Source organism: Sarcophilus harrisii, chromosome 4 (genome assembly GCF_902635505.1).
Source record: "Sarcophilus harrisii chromosome 4, mSarHar1.11, whole genome shotgun sequence".
NCBI lineage: Eukaryota > Metazoa > Chordata > Mammalia > Dasyuromorphia > Dasyuridae > Sarcophilus > Sarcophilus harrisii.
This window is the reverse complement of record NC_045429.1, coordinates 382,559,821-382,572,789: the sequence shown is the minus strand read 5'-3', so window position 1 is coordinate 382,572,789 and position 12,969 is coordinate 382,559,821. Positions and strand designations below refer to the sequence as shown.

The 12,969-nt window shown below is 37.2% G+C and overlaps 1 protein-coding gene across 1 annotated transcript in view; it reads right to left on the bottom strand.

Moving 5' to 3' along the window:
- The window catches only part of DESI2 (desumoylating isopeptidase 2), a 35,694-nt gene extending 23,986 nt beyond the window's left edge, over window positions 1-11,708 (bottom strand). Inside the window, exon 1 of the mRNA XM_031966985.1 lies at window positions 11,380-11,708. Within this exon, the coding sequence (XP_031822845.1) occupies window positions 11,380-11,421 (42 nt within the window). The 5' untranslated portion in view covers window positions 11,422-11,708. The remainder of the gene's footprint in view (window positions 1-11,379) is intronic.
- Between the last annotated feature and the right edge of the window lie 1,261 nt (window positions 11,709-12,969).

Sequence of the window (12,969 nt, the reverse complement as noted above, 5' to 3'; positions counted from 1 at the left end):
GTAAAGATTAGGGATCTACTAGTTTGGAATGGGCTCCTCTCAAACGATTGTATTCTGCACTTGATAAATGTACAAAGTACATTTTTTTGGGAAGATCTGGAATAACAAGGAAAATAATAAAGAAAAATTCAGGAATGGAGGGAAAGAGAAAGCACCAAACGTTAATAAATATTAAGGGCCAATTATATGCCAGGCTCTATGCTAAACTCTTTCCAAGTATGTCAAATGATCTTTACAACAAATGATCTTTTATATAGATGGGAGGCAGATGCCATCATAATCCCCACTTTACAATTTAGGAAACTGAGGTAAAGAGAAATTAAGTGATTTGGCCAAGGACATACAGCTATTATGTAAATAAGGCTGAATTTGAACTTGGGGTCTTCCTGACTCAGGCCCGCTGTCTATCTGTCTCAAATTCTATTATAGACCTAAAAAAAAAAAAAAAAAAAAAAAAAAAAAAGCAGCAGTCATCAAAAACTATTTAGTGTTGATTAAAAAAACAAAAAAGATCAAAATAATTTTTTTTTTAAAAAAATCAAAGGAAAAGACTATATAGATGGGAAAATCAGGAACTTGTTAAGTGTCTGATAAACCCCTAATCTAAATATAAATTACTTAGGAAAAGAAATCCATTTAATAAAAAATTGCTAGAAAAATTGGAAAGGAGTTTGGAAGAAATTATTTAAACCAGTTATCATATGAAATATTCCACAACAAATCCAAAATAAACATGACCTTAATATGAAAAGTCATATAAAAAAATTTGAAAATAAAATCATATGCTTTTCATAGCTATTGGGAAATAGATTTAACTAAATCAGGACAGAAGCAATCATATACTCTATGGAGCATAAATATAAAGTGAATAAAAAAAGTTTAAACACAAGATATGTTTGAAGAAAGAATTAGCAGTTGAGGTATGGAGGGAAATTAGGAAAGTTTCATGCAGAAGATGATCTTAGAGCTGTATCTTAAAGGAACAAAGGGGACTATCTAAGAGAGGTAAGGAAGGAGTGCATTTCAGGCAGGGAACCGACAACTAGTTTAAAGGCACAGAGATAGGTACAGAAAGAACAAGCTGTTTGGCTGGAAGGAGTGATGTACATACAATTAGGCTGGAAAGGTAGGTCAGGGCCAGGATATGAAGGGTCATAAAAGATATCTATCTATATCTACATTATATATATATAATTTATTCTAGAAGAAATAAAAAGCCACTGGAAAACTGATTAAGTAGTCACATGATCAGATCCTCCAGGGCTCTTTGCATTTGCATATTCATCTACATTATACAGCATCACTAACCAGTAAAAGAGCCTCGGTATGGAAAGGGATCCTTTCATTTTTGATTTTGTATCCCAATATTTGGTATAGTGCTTAGCACATAGTAGGTACTTTTCTAGTAGGTTTAAAAATTTTTTTACTTTTAACACTAGTAATATATTGCTCAGGGATAAATATAAAAGCTTACATTTCAGGTCAATTAATCAACAAATATTTATTAAGGTTTTAAAGCAGCATTGATATCAGTATGGTACATGAAATACAATAGAATTAATAGAATTTAATTAGAATTAAATGTGGCATATCAAGTATAATAGAATATTGGACTCGGCCATCACAATATTTAGATTAGAATCCTCCCTTAAGATGTTAGTTGTGGAACCTTGAGCAAGTAACTTAATCTCATCTGGCCCTGGTTTTCCTCACTTGAATAAACCAGGGTCGAACACCATGTCCTCTATGAATATTTATATCACTAAATCTATGATCCTATGTTAATGATCTGACTTATAAAGTTTAAGAGCAGAGACTAAGCATTTATTATACACCTACTATGTGGTAGGCATTGTGCCAAGTGTTTTACAATAAATATTCTCTCATTGGATACATTATGACAGACACTATACTGAGTGCAAGGGAAATAAAACCAGAATCGACACACTTCTGACCTCAAGAAGCTTATATTCTTATTGGAAAACAGAGATATATATAAATGAAAAAGAAATATAAGGTAAAGAGGGGGGATGAAGGCTAAAGTTTCCTTTAAGAAATGTCGGCATAGATGGATCAAATACTGTTAGAAATATCTGTCTAAAAAAAAAATTTCAGTGTACTGAAAAGCTTAATATGTATTAAGTATTTTAACAATGGTCTGCATAGCTCCTACATCATTCCATAATTTTAGTAGAATAGCTCCTAATTCCTCTAAGAATTTTGGATTTTTGATGATGGATTTCCTACTTATGTCTTTTCTTAATTACCTATTTATTACCAGACAATCTAATGGACTTAGGAAGGGTCAAAGAGGATCTAAGCTTGGTCCTATTAATTCATATTTATGAAAGAATTAAATATAATGAAAGTCCCACTAAACATTACTGACAAACAAGAAATGGCACTGTTAGTTAGTATTATATGTTGATGTGTGTGTGCATGCGTGTGTGAACTTTAAAGTATAGCAACTAAATAATTAAGGAAAAGCTAACTGAACTCTAAGGAGTTTATAGGAATAAATACAACATGAAAACAGAAATATATACACAACAATTTGAGAAGGGAGAAAAAGCTAAGAATTAGGAGAATTAGTTCTCCTAATTCTAAATACTCAGAGATTACTTCATTGTGCCTCTTTCAGATAAGATTTAGAAAAATCTAAGAGAAAGATAAACAAAAACAAATTTAAGATGAACAGAATGTGAGAAAAACTAGTCATGACAGATTTTTGGTGATTACTAACTCTTAAAGAGTACACTTATTTTTCAACACTAAAAAGCAATGTTGCAGTTTAAAACTGATCATGTTCTAAGAATATATTAATTATAATTCATAATGCAATAAAAATTGCAATCGACAAGACAGAGACTGAACAATATTGCCCTAAATAAGTGGACCAAAGATAAAAAATAGGAAAAAACTGAAAATGAGAAATGTCAAAAGTTGTAGCATTTACCTTTAGATAATTTTATCTTTGAACACACATTCACAAGGAAGAGAATAACCATTTGAGCATGCAACAAAAAAAAATTTTTTAGATTTTCTTAAAATTAACCATAAAATAAATACAAAAATAAAAATTCTGAAAACACACAAAAATAGCAGACTGATTTAAAAATTGTTTTAAAAACAAACCCAACAAAATAAACCAGTGTTTAATCTGACTTTTATGAACAAAAGAAAACCAAAGTAACAAAAAAGAAAAAAAAAAGGGGGGGGGGGGATTTCACAATGAAAAGGAAAGAAAACCATCAAAAATCATTACATCCAATATAGCTAACAAACCAGACAAATTAAATATAATATTTATAAATATGTAAAATATTGAAATGAATGAAAAAGGACATTGAAAGTACAAACTACTTTAAAGAGATAAATTCAACAAATCATAAATGAACTCTCAGGGAAAAATCCTGGTCAGATGGATTTGTAATTGAATTCTTAAAAACATAGCACAAAAATAGTTCCTATGCTACATATACTATTTACAAAAATATAGGGGGAAAAACACACCTTACCCAATCCTTATGAGACAAAAATGATCCTGAAACCAACACCAGGAAGAGACCGAGCAGAGGAAAAAAACAATATCCCAATATCACTAATGAATACTGATGCATAATTATATATTAGCAAGATTACAGAAATATATTTTAAAATTCAATGAGCAAGCTGGACCAAGTATGCAAGGTCATTTCATAATGTTACAAAAATGAGAAATATAAGAAGCTATTTATTATATTAATAATAACAAAAAAGACATCAACCAAAGTAGAAAAAGCTTCTGAGAAAAGGATTAAAAAAAAAAAACACTAAAGAAACAAAAGGGCTTTTTTAAAAAAATGATTAAAAATTATCTAAAAATTAAGATCTAGTCATAATATATAGCAGAAAGTGTTGGGTTTGGGTTTCCTTAGTAAGATCAAAAAGAGATTAACCACCATTTAAACCAGGGGCTATGTGAATTTGTTTTTAAAATATTTTGATAATTTTATTTCAACATGATTGATGCTTTTTGTAATTATTATTTTGGAAAGAGGTTCAAATAAGCATCTCTGGACTGCTAAAGGTGGTCACATGGAATACAAAAATGGGCAAGAACCTCTGATATTATTTGACAGTGCTAGAAATATCAACTGTAAGACAAGAAAGTAAGGGAATACCTATATAAGACAAAGAGGAGACAAATTTGTAGATGCTAGGATGGTTTGCTTAAATAAAATCTCCCTAAAGAATCAACGAAAAAATAAAAACACAGCTTGACTAATGCAAGCATGCAAAATCAATGCACAAAAATCAGCAGCTTTGTTGCAAATGTCTAATAAAATCCAACAGAAAGGGATAGTAAAATATAGCAAAATTATATTAAATTAAATTATATATTAAATATAGTAAAATTATAATAAAATTTCCCTTAAGATAGCAAAATGCATTAAATATCTGAGAATTAACTTACCCCTAAAAATATATGTAACTTTGGTTACTGCAATAACAAAAATAAATTTTTATGCAAATGAGTGATCTAAATAGATTTTCAATTTTCATGGCTGGGCTGTACCAATATAGTTAAAAAAAAAAGTACTTAAGACTTTATAAATTTAGTAAGTGCTAATTAAATCACCAAAGGATACTTTACTACATTAAATTTAGACAAAATAATACTCATTTGGAGGATTAAAGGTAAAGAATAACAAAAAACTGAGGTATGGAAAGGGTCTGCTATAGGATATAGGTATATTGGTATAAGGAATTCCTAGATGATGTTATCTATCAAAACAGGTTTGCCTTTTTCTTAGATTAGATTTTAGATAAGAGCCCAGAACCCTGAGAGCTAAGTAACTAGTCTGGTGTTAGGAAATCAGAATGTGTCAGAGTCAGGAGATATAATGAGTTAAGGTTATTAAAACTACTTAATATTGAATTTTTAAAAACTGACTAGTACAACAAACTAAGTAAACAAAACTAAAAACAAATACAATCAATAATTCAAAAATGTAAACTAAAAAGAAAAAAATGTAAAGCAAGTCTTACTTCAAAAGAACTGCTGAGAAAAATAGGTTTAAATAGTAACACATACTTCCATTAATTCAAAATGGATAAACAAGCTAATTATCTTTTAAAAATCACAGCATTAAAAATATTAAGATAACTCACAACTACAAACACAGAAAAAATTCACAAGTAAACATGCAAAAAACCATTAAAGACAAAATAGATCTTTGAGGAATCAACAAATGTGGAAGATGATTAAGACCCTTTCTCCAATAGATTAGTTTTCAAAGAAAATATAAACTATTGGGGGGAAGGGGGAGAGGAGTTTAAAAATCACAAATAATCAGAATAGTAAATTAAAATAATTTATTAAAAAAATAAAATAATGGTAATTAATAATAGCTACGGGGGCAGTACCAGGTATTTAAGATGGCCCAGGAGATAGAATGCCAGCCCCAGAAGATTCCTTTTCCCGGGGTTCAGATCGGACCTCAGCACTTAATAGCTGCCTTGGTAAATCATTTCTCCCTGTTTACCTGTTTCCTCTACTGTAAAATGAGTTGGGAGAAAAAAAATGGCAGATCCTTCCAGTATCTTTGTGGAGAAAACCCTACATGGGGTCATAAGGCGTTGGATATGAATGAACAACAAACTGGGGGTGAGGGGGTATAATTGGTGAGGCTGCAATAAGTGAAAAACAGTTAAGTCATTTCATCTACAAGTACTCCAGACAACTTTAAGAATGTAAGTTAACAGAGCAGGTGCTGACATGCAATGATAGAGAATTTCTTGCCAAATGCTCCCCTACACTAATGAAATCCCAGGTCATCAAAAGAATATGATTTTAGCAGACATTTATACATAGTTTTAGCTTCAGATTTACATTTAAATTCTTTTTTTCTCATCTGATCTCTACAATAACTGAAGGGAGATAGCTACTATTTTTATCCCTATTTAAAAGGGGAGGGGCAGGTAGGTGGTACAGTGTGTAGAGCACCAGACCTGAAGACAGGAGAACTTGAGTTCAAATTTAGTCTCAGACACTTAACACTATCTAACTTGTGTGATCCTGGGCAAGTCATTTAACCTCAATTTCCTCAGCAAAAAAGAGAAGACCGGAAAAAAGTGACTTGGGAAGATTTGAACAGAGTTCTCGATCCAAAGCTCCATTTGCTATGCCATGGTGCTTTAAAAAAAATTGGGAAAATTCACTTTTGGAGCAACTGTGGGAAGACCAACCACGCTGTATGGCATTCCATCTCCTGCCTATGTAATTGTACAGGTTGCCTTCCCTAGGTTTAGGGACTTACCATCTTCTAGAAGCCTTTCCCGATTCCCCCAATTGTTAGTACCATTCATATCAGTTAGTACCCTAACTGATTGCTTGCTCCCCATTATAATCACATGTATTTTGTACATAGTCAATGTTAACTGTGAAGATCGATATTTCTTTTCATTTCTGTATCCAGTCTACACAAATTTAATACATTTGAATTCACAAATCTGTATGATATGTAGGTGATATTTGGACACAAGAAAAGAGATATAAAGAAACACCAGGGAAATGTATTCTCAGTTGTTTAAAGAGAATTAAAGTGCTAGATGCAACAGGAATCAGTGGTACTAGATAAACTAATTTGAACCTTTCCCAATAACATTACCCAACCAAATTTCAAACAGGGAAACAGACATACAGAGTTACCACAATTCAAATACTAACATTCTTTGGTGAAACTTTAGATTTATACAAAAAACAATGGTCTTAGTATAACTAAAGGTCCTTTTCTGCCTCCAAAGGGTCCTTCCAGGGGGGAAAATAGGTCTATTATAACTTTTAAAAGGTTTTTTTGGGGATTTGGACTGAAGACAACTTGGAGTTAGTCTGAGTAAGTGAAATTTTGTTGTTAGTACACTTCTGGAAATATCAACCCATTACTGCCCGATATTGGGCTGCGTTGCTAACAATAATTTAAAAAGCCATATTCTGACTAGGAAAACAATGAGAAGGCCAATCCTCCCTTGTTTGTACTGAAGGTATGACTCTTCACATATAGGACATATATGAAAAGACTTCAGAGAAATACTTTAATATTGAATCAAAGATTTAGAATGGATATACCTGTCCAGGCCTTTTGGACCAGCCTCTCTCATCTTAAACAAAAGATAAAGAGAAGTTAGTGACCTGAGCATTTAAGGCAGAATTCAGACTCAGGTCTTCTGATTCCAAATTCAACATCTGCCCCATAGCTGTTGTGGTTCACTTGTATCTGAGCCCATTTAGGGTTTTCTGGGCAAAGATGCTGGACAGGATTGCCATTTCCTTCTCAAACTCATTTTACAGTAGAGATGACTTGCCCAAGTTCTCACAGCTAATAAGTTTCTGAGGCTAGATTTGAATTAGGGAAGAAGAGACTTCACGACTCCAAGCCATGCACTCCATCCACTGGGTTACTACCCCTCTTTCCACAGAATCAAAGGTGAAACCCTACTTTTAATCACTTGCTTTGTTCTACATTCTGTTCAAACAGTAGCAATATAATGTTTGGATGTCCAATCACCTCAAATTCAAATTATCTAGCTACTTCTACCATCACACTAAGGAGTTCATATTTGATCCCACAGGCAATACAGAGCCTTTGAAAGTGACTAACATGATTAGATCATGTCTTTCAGAAAAACTCACTTTGGTAGCTATTTTCAACAGTTCTCACTGTCACAGTGGTTCTCAAACTCTTTTTCTCAGTATTTTTACGGTATTAACAACTATTGAGAATATGTCCAAAGAGTTTTTGTTTATATGGGTTACATAATAGATATTTATCATAAATAGAAAAAACCCAATTTTGAATTTGTAGACCCTCTGAAAGGATTTCAGAGACCCTCCAGGATTCACTGCACCACACTTTGAGAACCACTGGTCTACAGGACACATGTAGATATCTAATATGCACAGACGCATGTACATACATGGGAGAACACAAGATTCTGACACAGTGGAAAATATTCATATAGTAAAAACTTAAATTTGTTTTGAAAACTCCCTCTATAGATGCAGACAGAAATTGATGTCAAACTTAGCCTTACAAAACTGCATGGGACCATAGAAAAGTTAGGAAAAAATGTGCCAGAGAAGATGCCTGAAACCAGGTCTTCTTAACTGCAGGACAGGCTCTTGTTAAAATAATTAGTCGTCATTTTATTCTGAACGGGGCACATTTAACCCTAGCAAAATTTGGCTTCAACTTGCCAGACATTTTTCCATTATCTCCAACTCCCCAATTATTTTTCATGTACTGTTTTTGCTTTTTCTTGCTTCTGTGCAATTCTGTTTGTCTCTCATATCCCAGAGGCATATTGGTAAATGTATAATAACAACTCTCCAGAAAAAAAATACAGCACACTTGTAAGTTTAATTTACATTATCAATATTTTCCTAAATCTAGAAAATCAACAAAACAATAAATCAACCTCTGATTTATAGCCTTTGCTGATTTCTGAAATATAAATACTCTGAAATAAAAAAATAAATTTAGGCAGGATCAAAGTGGCTCTAAGCCAGATACAGGATTCCTTCCACATCTCTGCTGAATGCATCAAGATTCAGATTAGGATGCTGCCTCTTTCATAAAGCTTTCTGCAGAGCTCTCATAAACCTCTCACTGAACAAGCTCCCATGTATTTATTATATTCCAATTATATAATTTATTAATTTGTGTAACCTTTTCTCCCTAGTAGACTGCAAGCTTCTTGAGAACTTTTCATGTTTGTATCCCAAGTGTCTGAATGTCATCCACATAGTAGGTATTAAATAGTTATTGAATTTTAATTCTGACGTAGAGAAAAATGATTCAAAAATATACTTTATGGAAGATGGAATCTCCCAAGTCCTACACAAACAGAAAGAAAAGTTTAATTTTTAAATTAATTTTCGTGCTGGATTATAGTTGGTCTTTATAAATTTTTATATTTATAAAATTTTAAAGTTTTCATTTGCAGAAACTTTAGAATTTATAAAGCCTTTATAAAACTCTGCAAGATAATTAACCTAAGTATTATTATACCTACCTACAGATTCAGGGATATGTTTAGTTAGATTCACAACTTGCAAGCAGCAAGACAAATTCAAAATTTTTTGATTAAGTTCAATGAATTTAATCACTAAAATAATGTACATAATACTGTATCAATATTCAAAATTCCTAGGTAATCTTTTAAGGACTGCACCAATTGTTTATGGAAAGGAATTAATAGACAAGAGGAATCAAGAATGCAATAAATGAAAATAGCAATGCTTGATTTAACTTAAGGCAAATGGAAGTTTAAGAAGTAAAAAGATGGCTGAAAATGGCAACAGGTCCTGTAAACAATAACTGCAAACTAAAGGTTTATTTTCACATATATAATGTGAAAATAACAGCTAGTCCACACCTGCACACATTAACAGAAATTACATCAAGTCTTGCTTTAATATGCAGGCAATAACAGATATAACTGGACTGAAACAAAAAGAAGCTAAAATGACATTTTAAAACTTCAAGAACCAAAATTTCTCCAACTGATGGAGGAAAAGTAAGGACCAAGAAAATGAACAAAAAACAAAATTAAAGCCTAAAAATATTCCTTACCCAATTATAAAAAATTCATAAATTGAAAGTCCTGCCTTTCAAATAAAGAAGGCTAAATAAAACAAATTAAAGCCGAATAAAAGCCATTGGCCAACTGATAATTATACAAATGCTTCTCCTAGGGATAGAAACTGTAACAAAATAAAATAAAAGTGGGAATCATATTACAGAGAAGAAAATAAAACAAGTTCCAAATGTAATTTATAAAAGTTAGATTGGAAGCCAGGATTTCTGGGTTCCAATTGGAGATAGAGGGTCACAGCACTATAGTCTTTTTACGTCTTGACACTCTCTCCTGAGGATTAAGATGATATTTGCCAATCTTTTCCATATTTATGCGAATCAGATTCTCTGATGCAATAGCTCATAAGGCTTAAAGAAACCCAGAGGAACAGATTTCCAATCTTATAAAGAATGTTTATTTGCTCCAAGTGTAATTTTCTTTTTTTTTTTTTTAAGGTCCTAGGCCTAAGGGCAATTGTTATTATGTATTCTTACTTTCTATTGGATTAAATGACTGAAAAGCAGAATAAATCTGGATTATAGTTGGTCTTTATAAATTAAGGGGGACACCCACATATGAAAATTGTAGAAAATGAAAGAAAATTTATCTACAGGGCTTTAAAAGGCAGTATTTAAGAGGGCATGGGTCTTGAAAAGTATAACCAAGCACACAAAGAAAGCTGACACCTTGCAAGGTATTTCCCAACTAGTGCTTCAGGACACAAGCTAGGCTTTCCCTGTAGCTCTCGATGTGGCTCCCCAGAGCTATTTCATATGCCCCTGAATCTCCATCTTTATCTTAGTTATTAGTTCATGCCAAATCTCAGGCACCGGGGCACCTCTCAAAGCGATCCCCTGAACCCCCGACAAATTGCCACTATGCTGGGCCACGGCTCCAGTTTCATTACCTTTCATAGTCCCCTCAAAGAGCTCCTCCTCATCTAAAAGCACGGCGAACCCCACTCCCCCAAAGGTGAAACTTAATGCTGCAGCCAAACCAAAGTTAAGAAATGCAAATGCAGAGTCTTCCCGAGTGAGGTCAGAAGAGAAACGATTGGTCTTTTGAGCAGCATTTACTTTTGCTTCAAACTTAAACTGGAAAAAAGTGCCTGTGGTTTGGGAATCCACTTAGAGTAAAGTTTAAATTCTATGCGTGTGCCCCCCATAACGGGGACCCCCAAGGGTCCGCCCGAGCAGGCCTCGGCCCCAGCTCGCCCACGCTTCTCGCCCCCCAGGGATGCACACGTTCCTCAGCAGTCTCTCCTCCACCTGTTGCCCACCTGTTCAGTGGCCCCCAGTCCTAGAGGAGGACGCCGCCCCCCGCCTGGGTCTCTGAGCTGGGTTACGGATCTGCCCAGCGCCGGTGCCCCCGGGCGTGCCAGGCAAGCAGGGGGCGGGTGGAGGTCACTCGCTCCTAGCCACAGTTGGGACTGGGGGAATTGGGGAGGATTTCTGAGCGTGGCGCGCTGGGAGAGCGGCAGGAGGGCCGGACCAAGATGGGGCCGGTGAGGGGGGAGACCGTGAGAGTTTGGCGCCCGTCAGTCCGAGATCGCACAAGGACCCGATGGGGGGAGGGGGAGCTCGCGCCGGTACGGGGCGGCCGCTCCGGGATGAGTCCGGCTCAGGAAGCCTGGGTTTGGCGGGGGCGGGGAAGCCTCCACGGGCTTGGTCCCGCCGGGCGGGGGTGAGGAAAGGAGGGCTTCCCCAGGTTCGCGCCCGCGCCGCGGTGGGGGGAGGGGCGGCAGAGGCGAGCACTCACCATGTCGTACACGTTGAGGACCACCAGCTGGTTCGCCCCCATCCTCCTCCCGGCGGCCGCCGCGTCTCGCCGGAACGTGGGGGCCCTCCCGCCCCCCGCCCCCCGCCCCGGCTCTCTCTCCCAGAAGAGCCCGGACGAAGGCCGCTGCTCCCCCCGCCGGTGCTTCGTGGAACGACACCCGGGGCAGGGGAGACGTTCAGGGGCAGGAACACGACCGCATCGGGGGCCCGGGGAGCGGACCCAGGACGGGCGGAGACGGAGCCTCTCCCCGGCTGGCAGCAGAAGGGGCAGCGCGAACGGCCCGGCCGGCTCCCGCTCCTCTGATGGGGACAGCTCCTCCTCCCCGAGGCGGACACGTGGGGAGAGGCGGGGCTTTGAGGAGGGGCGGTCGCCAGGCGTCCCCCTTGGAGGCGGGGCCCGCCCGGCGCCCAAGTGGAGTGGGCCTCGGCTTTCGGGCCGCGGCCCCTTCGAGGCCTAAAATGGTGGCCGCATCAGCGCCGTCTCCCTCCACCTTCGGGGAGGAGCTCGGTGGGGAGACTACAACTCCCGGCATGCAGCGCGGATCCCCCGACAACCCCTTCCCCCGGGAAGACTACAATTCCCAGCATGCAGTGCGAATGTCTTTCCCTCGCCTCCCCCAGCCTCCTAGGACTCCACCAAGCTACTACTATTTCTACTACTACTCCACTTTCCCCACCCTCTCCATCCGTAAACCGGCAAAGTCTTTGCAGCTTAATAGATGACAACACCTTACTGCGGTGTTGCATGCTGGTTCTTGAAGTCTTCGTCCTCTGCACCCCTCTAGTGGAGAAACTAGAAAAAGTGTAGCCAGGAGCCCTGAAGCTGCAGGTGTAATAGAAATACAGGTGATTCTCCCCTATCCCCAGTCCTCGAGTCAAAGTGAAAATGCAACCAAACCCTTTGTGTGTGTGTCAGTAGCGAAAGCCTAAATCTAAAATACGCCGCACTTAGGCATGCCTGCGTGCAAGTCCTCCCTTTCTCCCCTCAGTTTCTCCCCTTCTTCTCCTTGCTTCCCCCCTCTCTCTCATCTGGCCTTGGCTGAAGCCTTCGTGATCCTCATACTTTTCGTGCATATTTATGATGGCACCTTCTATTTAATGAAATTACCCTAATATGATGGAGGACAGAGAAAAAGTAGAATCCTAGCTCTATGAAAGATTAGGGAACATGAAAAGGTACAAAGGGGAAAAAAACATCCTCTCCCAGGGACCTTGTCTAGGTGGCAGATCTGTTTCGTTGGTTCTGACCTAAGACTCTTTTCTGAAATATGGTGGAGGACAGCAATCTGGGAAAGTTCATCCTAATATGACCTAGTTTATATTTGAGGGCACAAGAAGAATTGGGAAGAAAAGTATGGATGGAGAAGAATCCATTTCTATTTCTTGGGCAAACAACCCAGTGCATCTTTCTTAAGACGGTGTTGTTTCTGTTTTTTGAGGAAATGTTCTTAAACAGCACATCCTATAGGATAGTCAACTCATATTAAAGGATCTTCCAAAAAACAAGAGCTTCCACAGGTTTCTGAAGTTTCTTTATTATACAATTCTTCTTTTGGTATTTGTTGTTTTC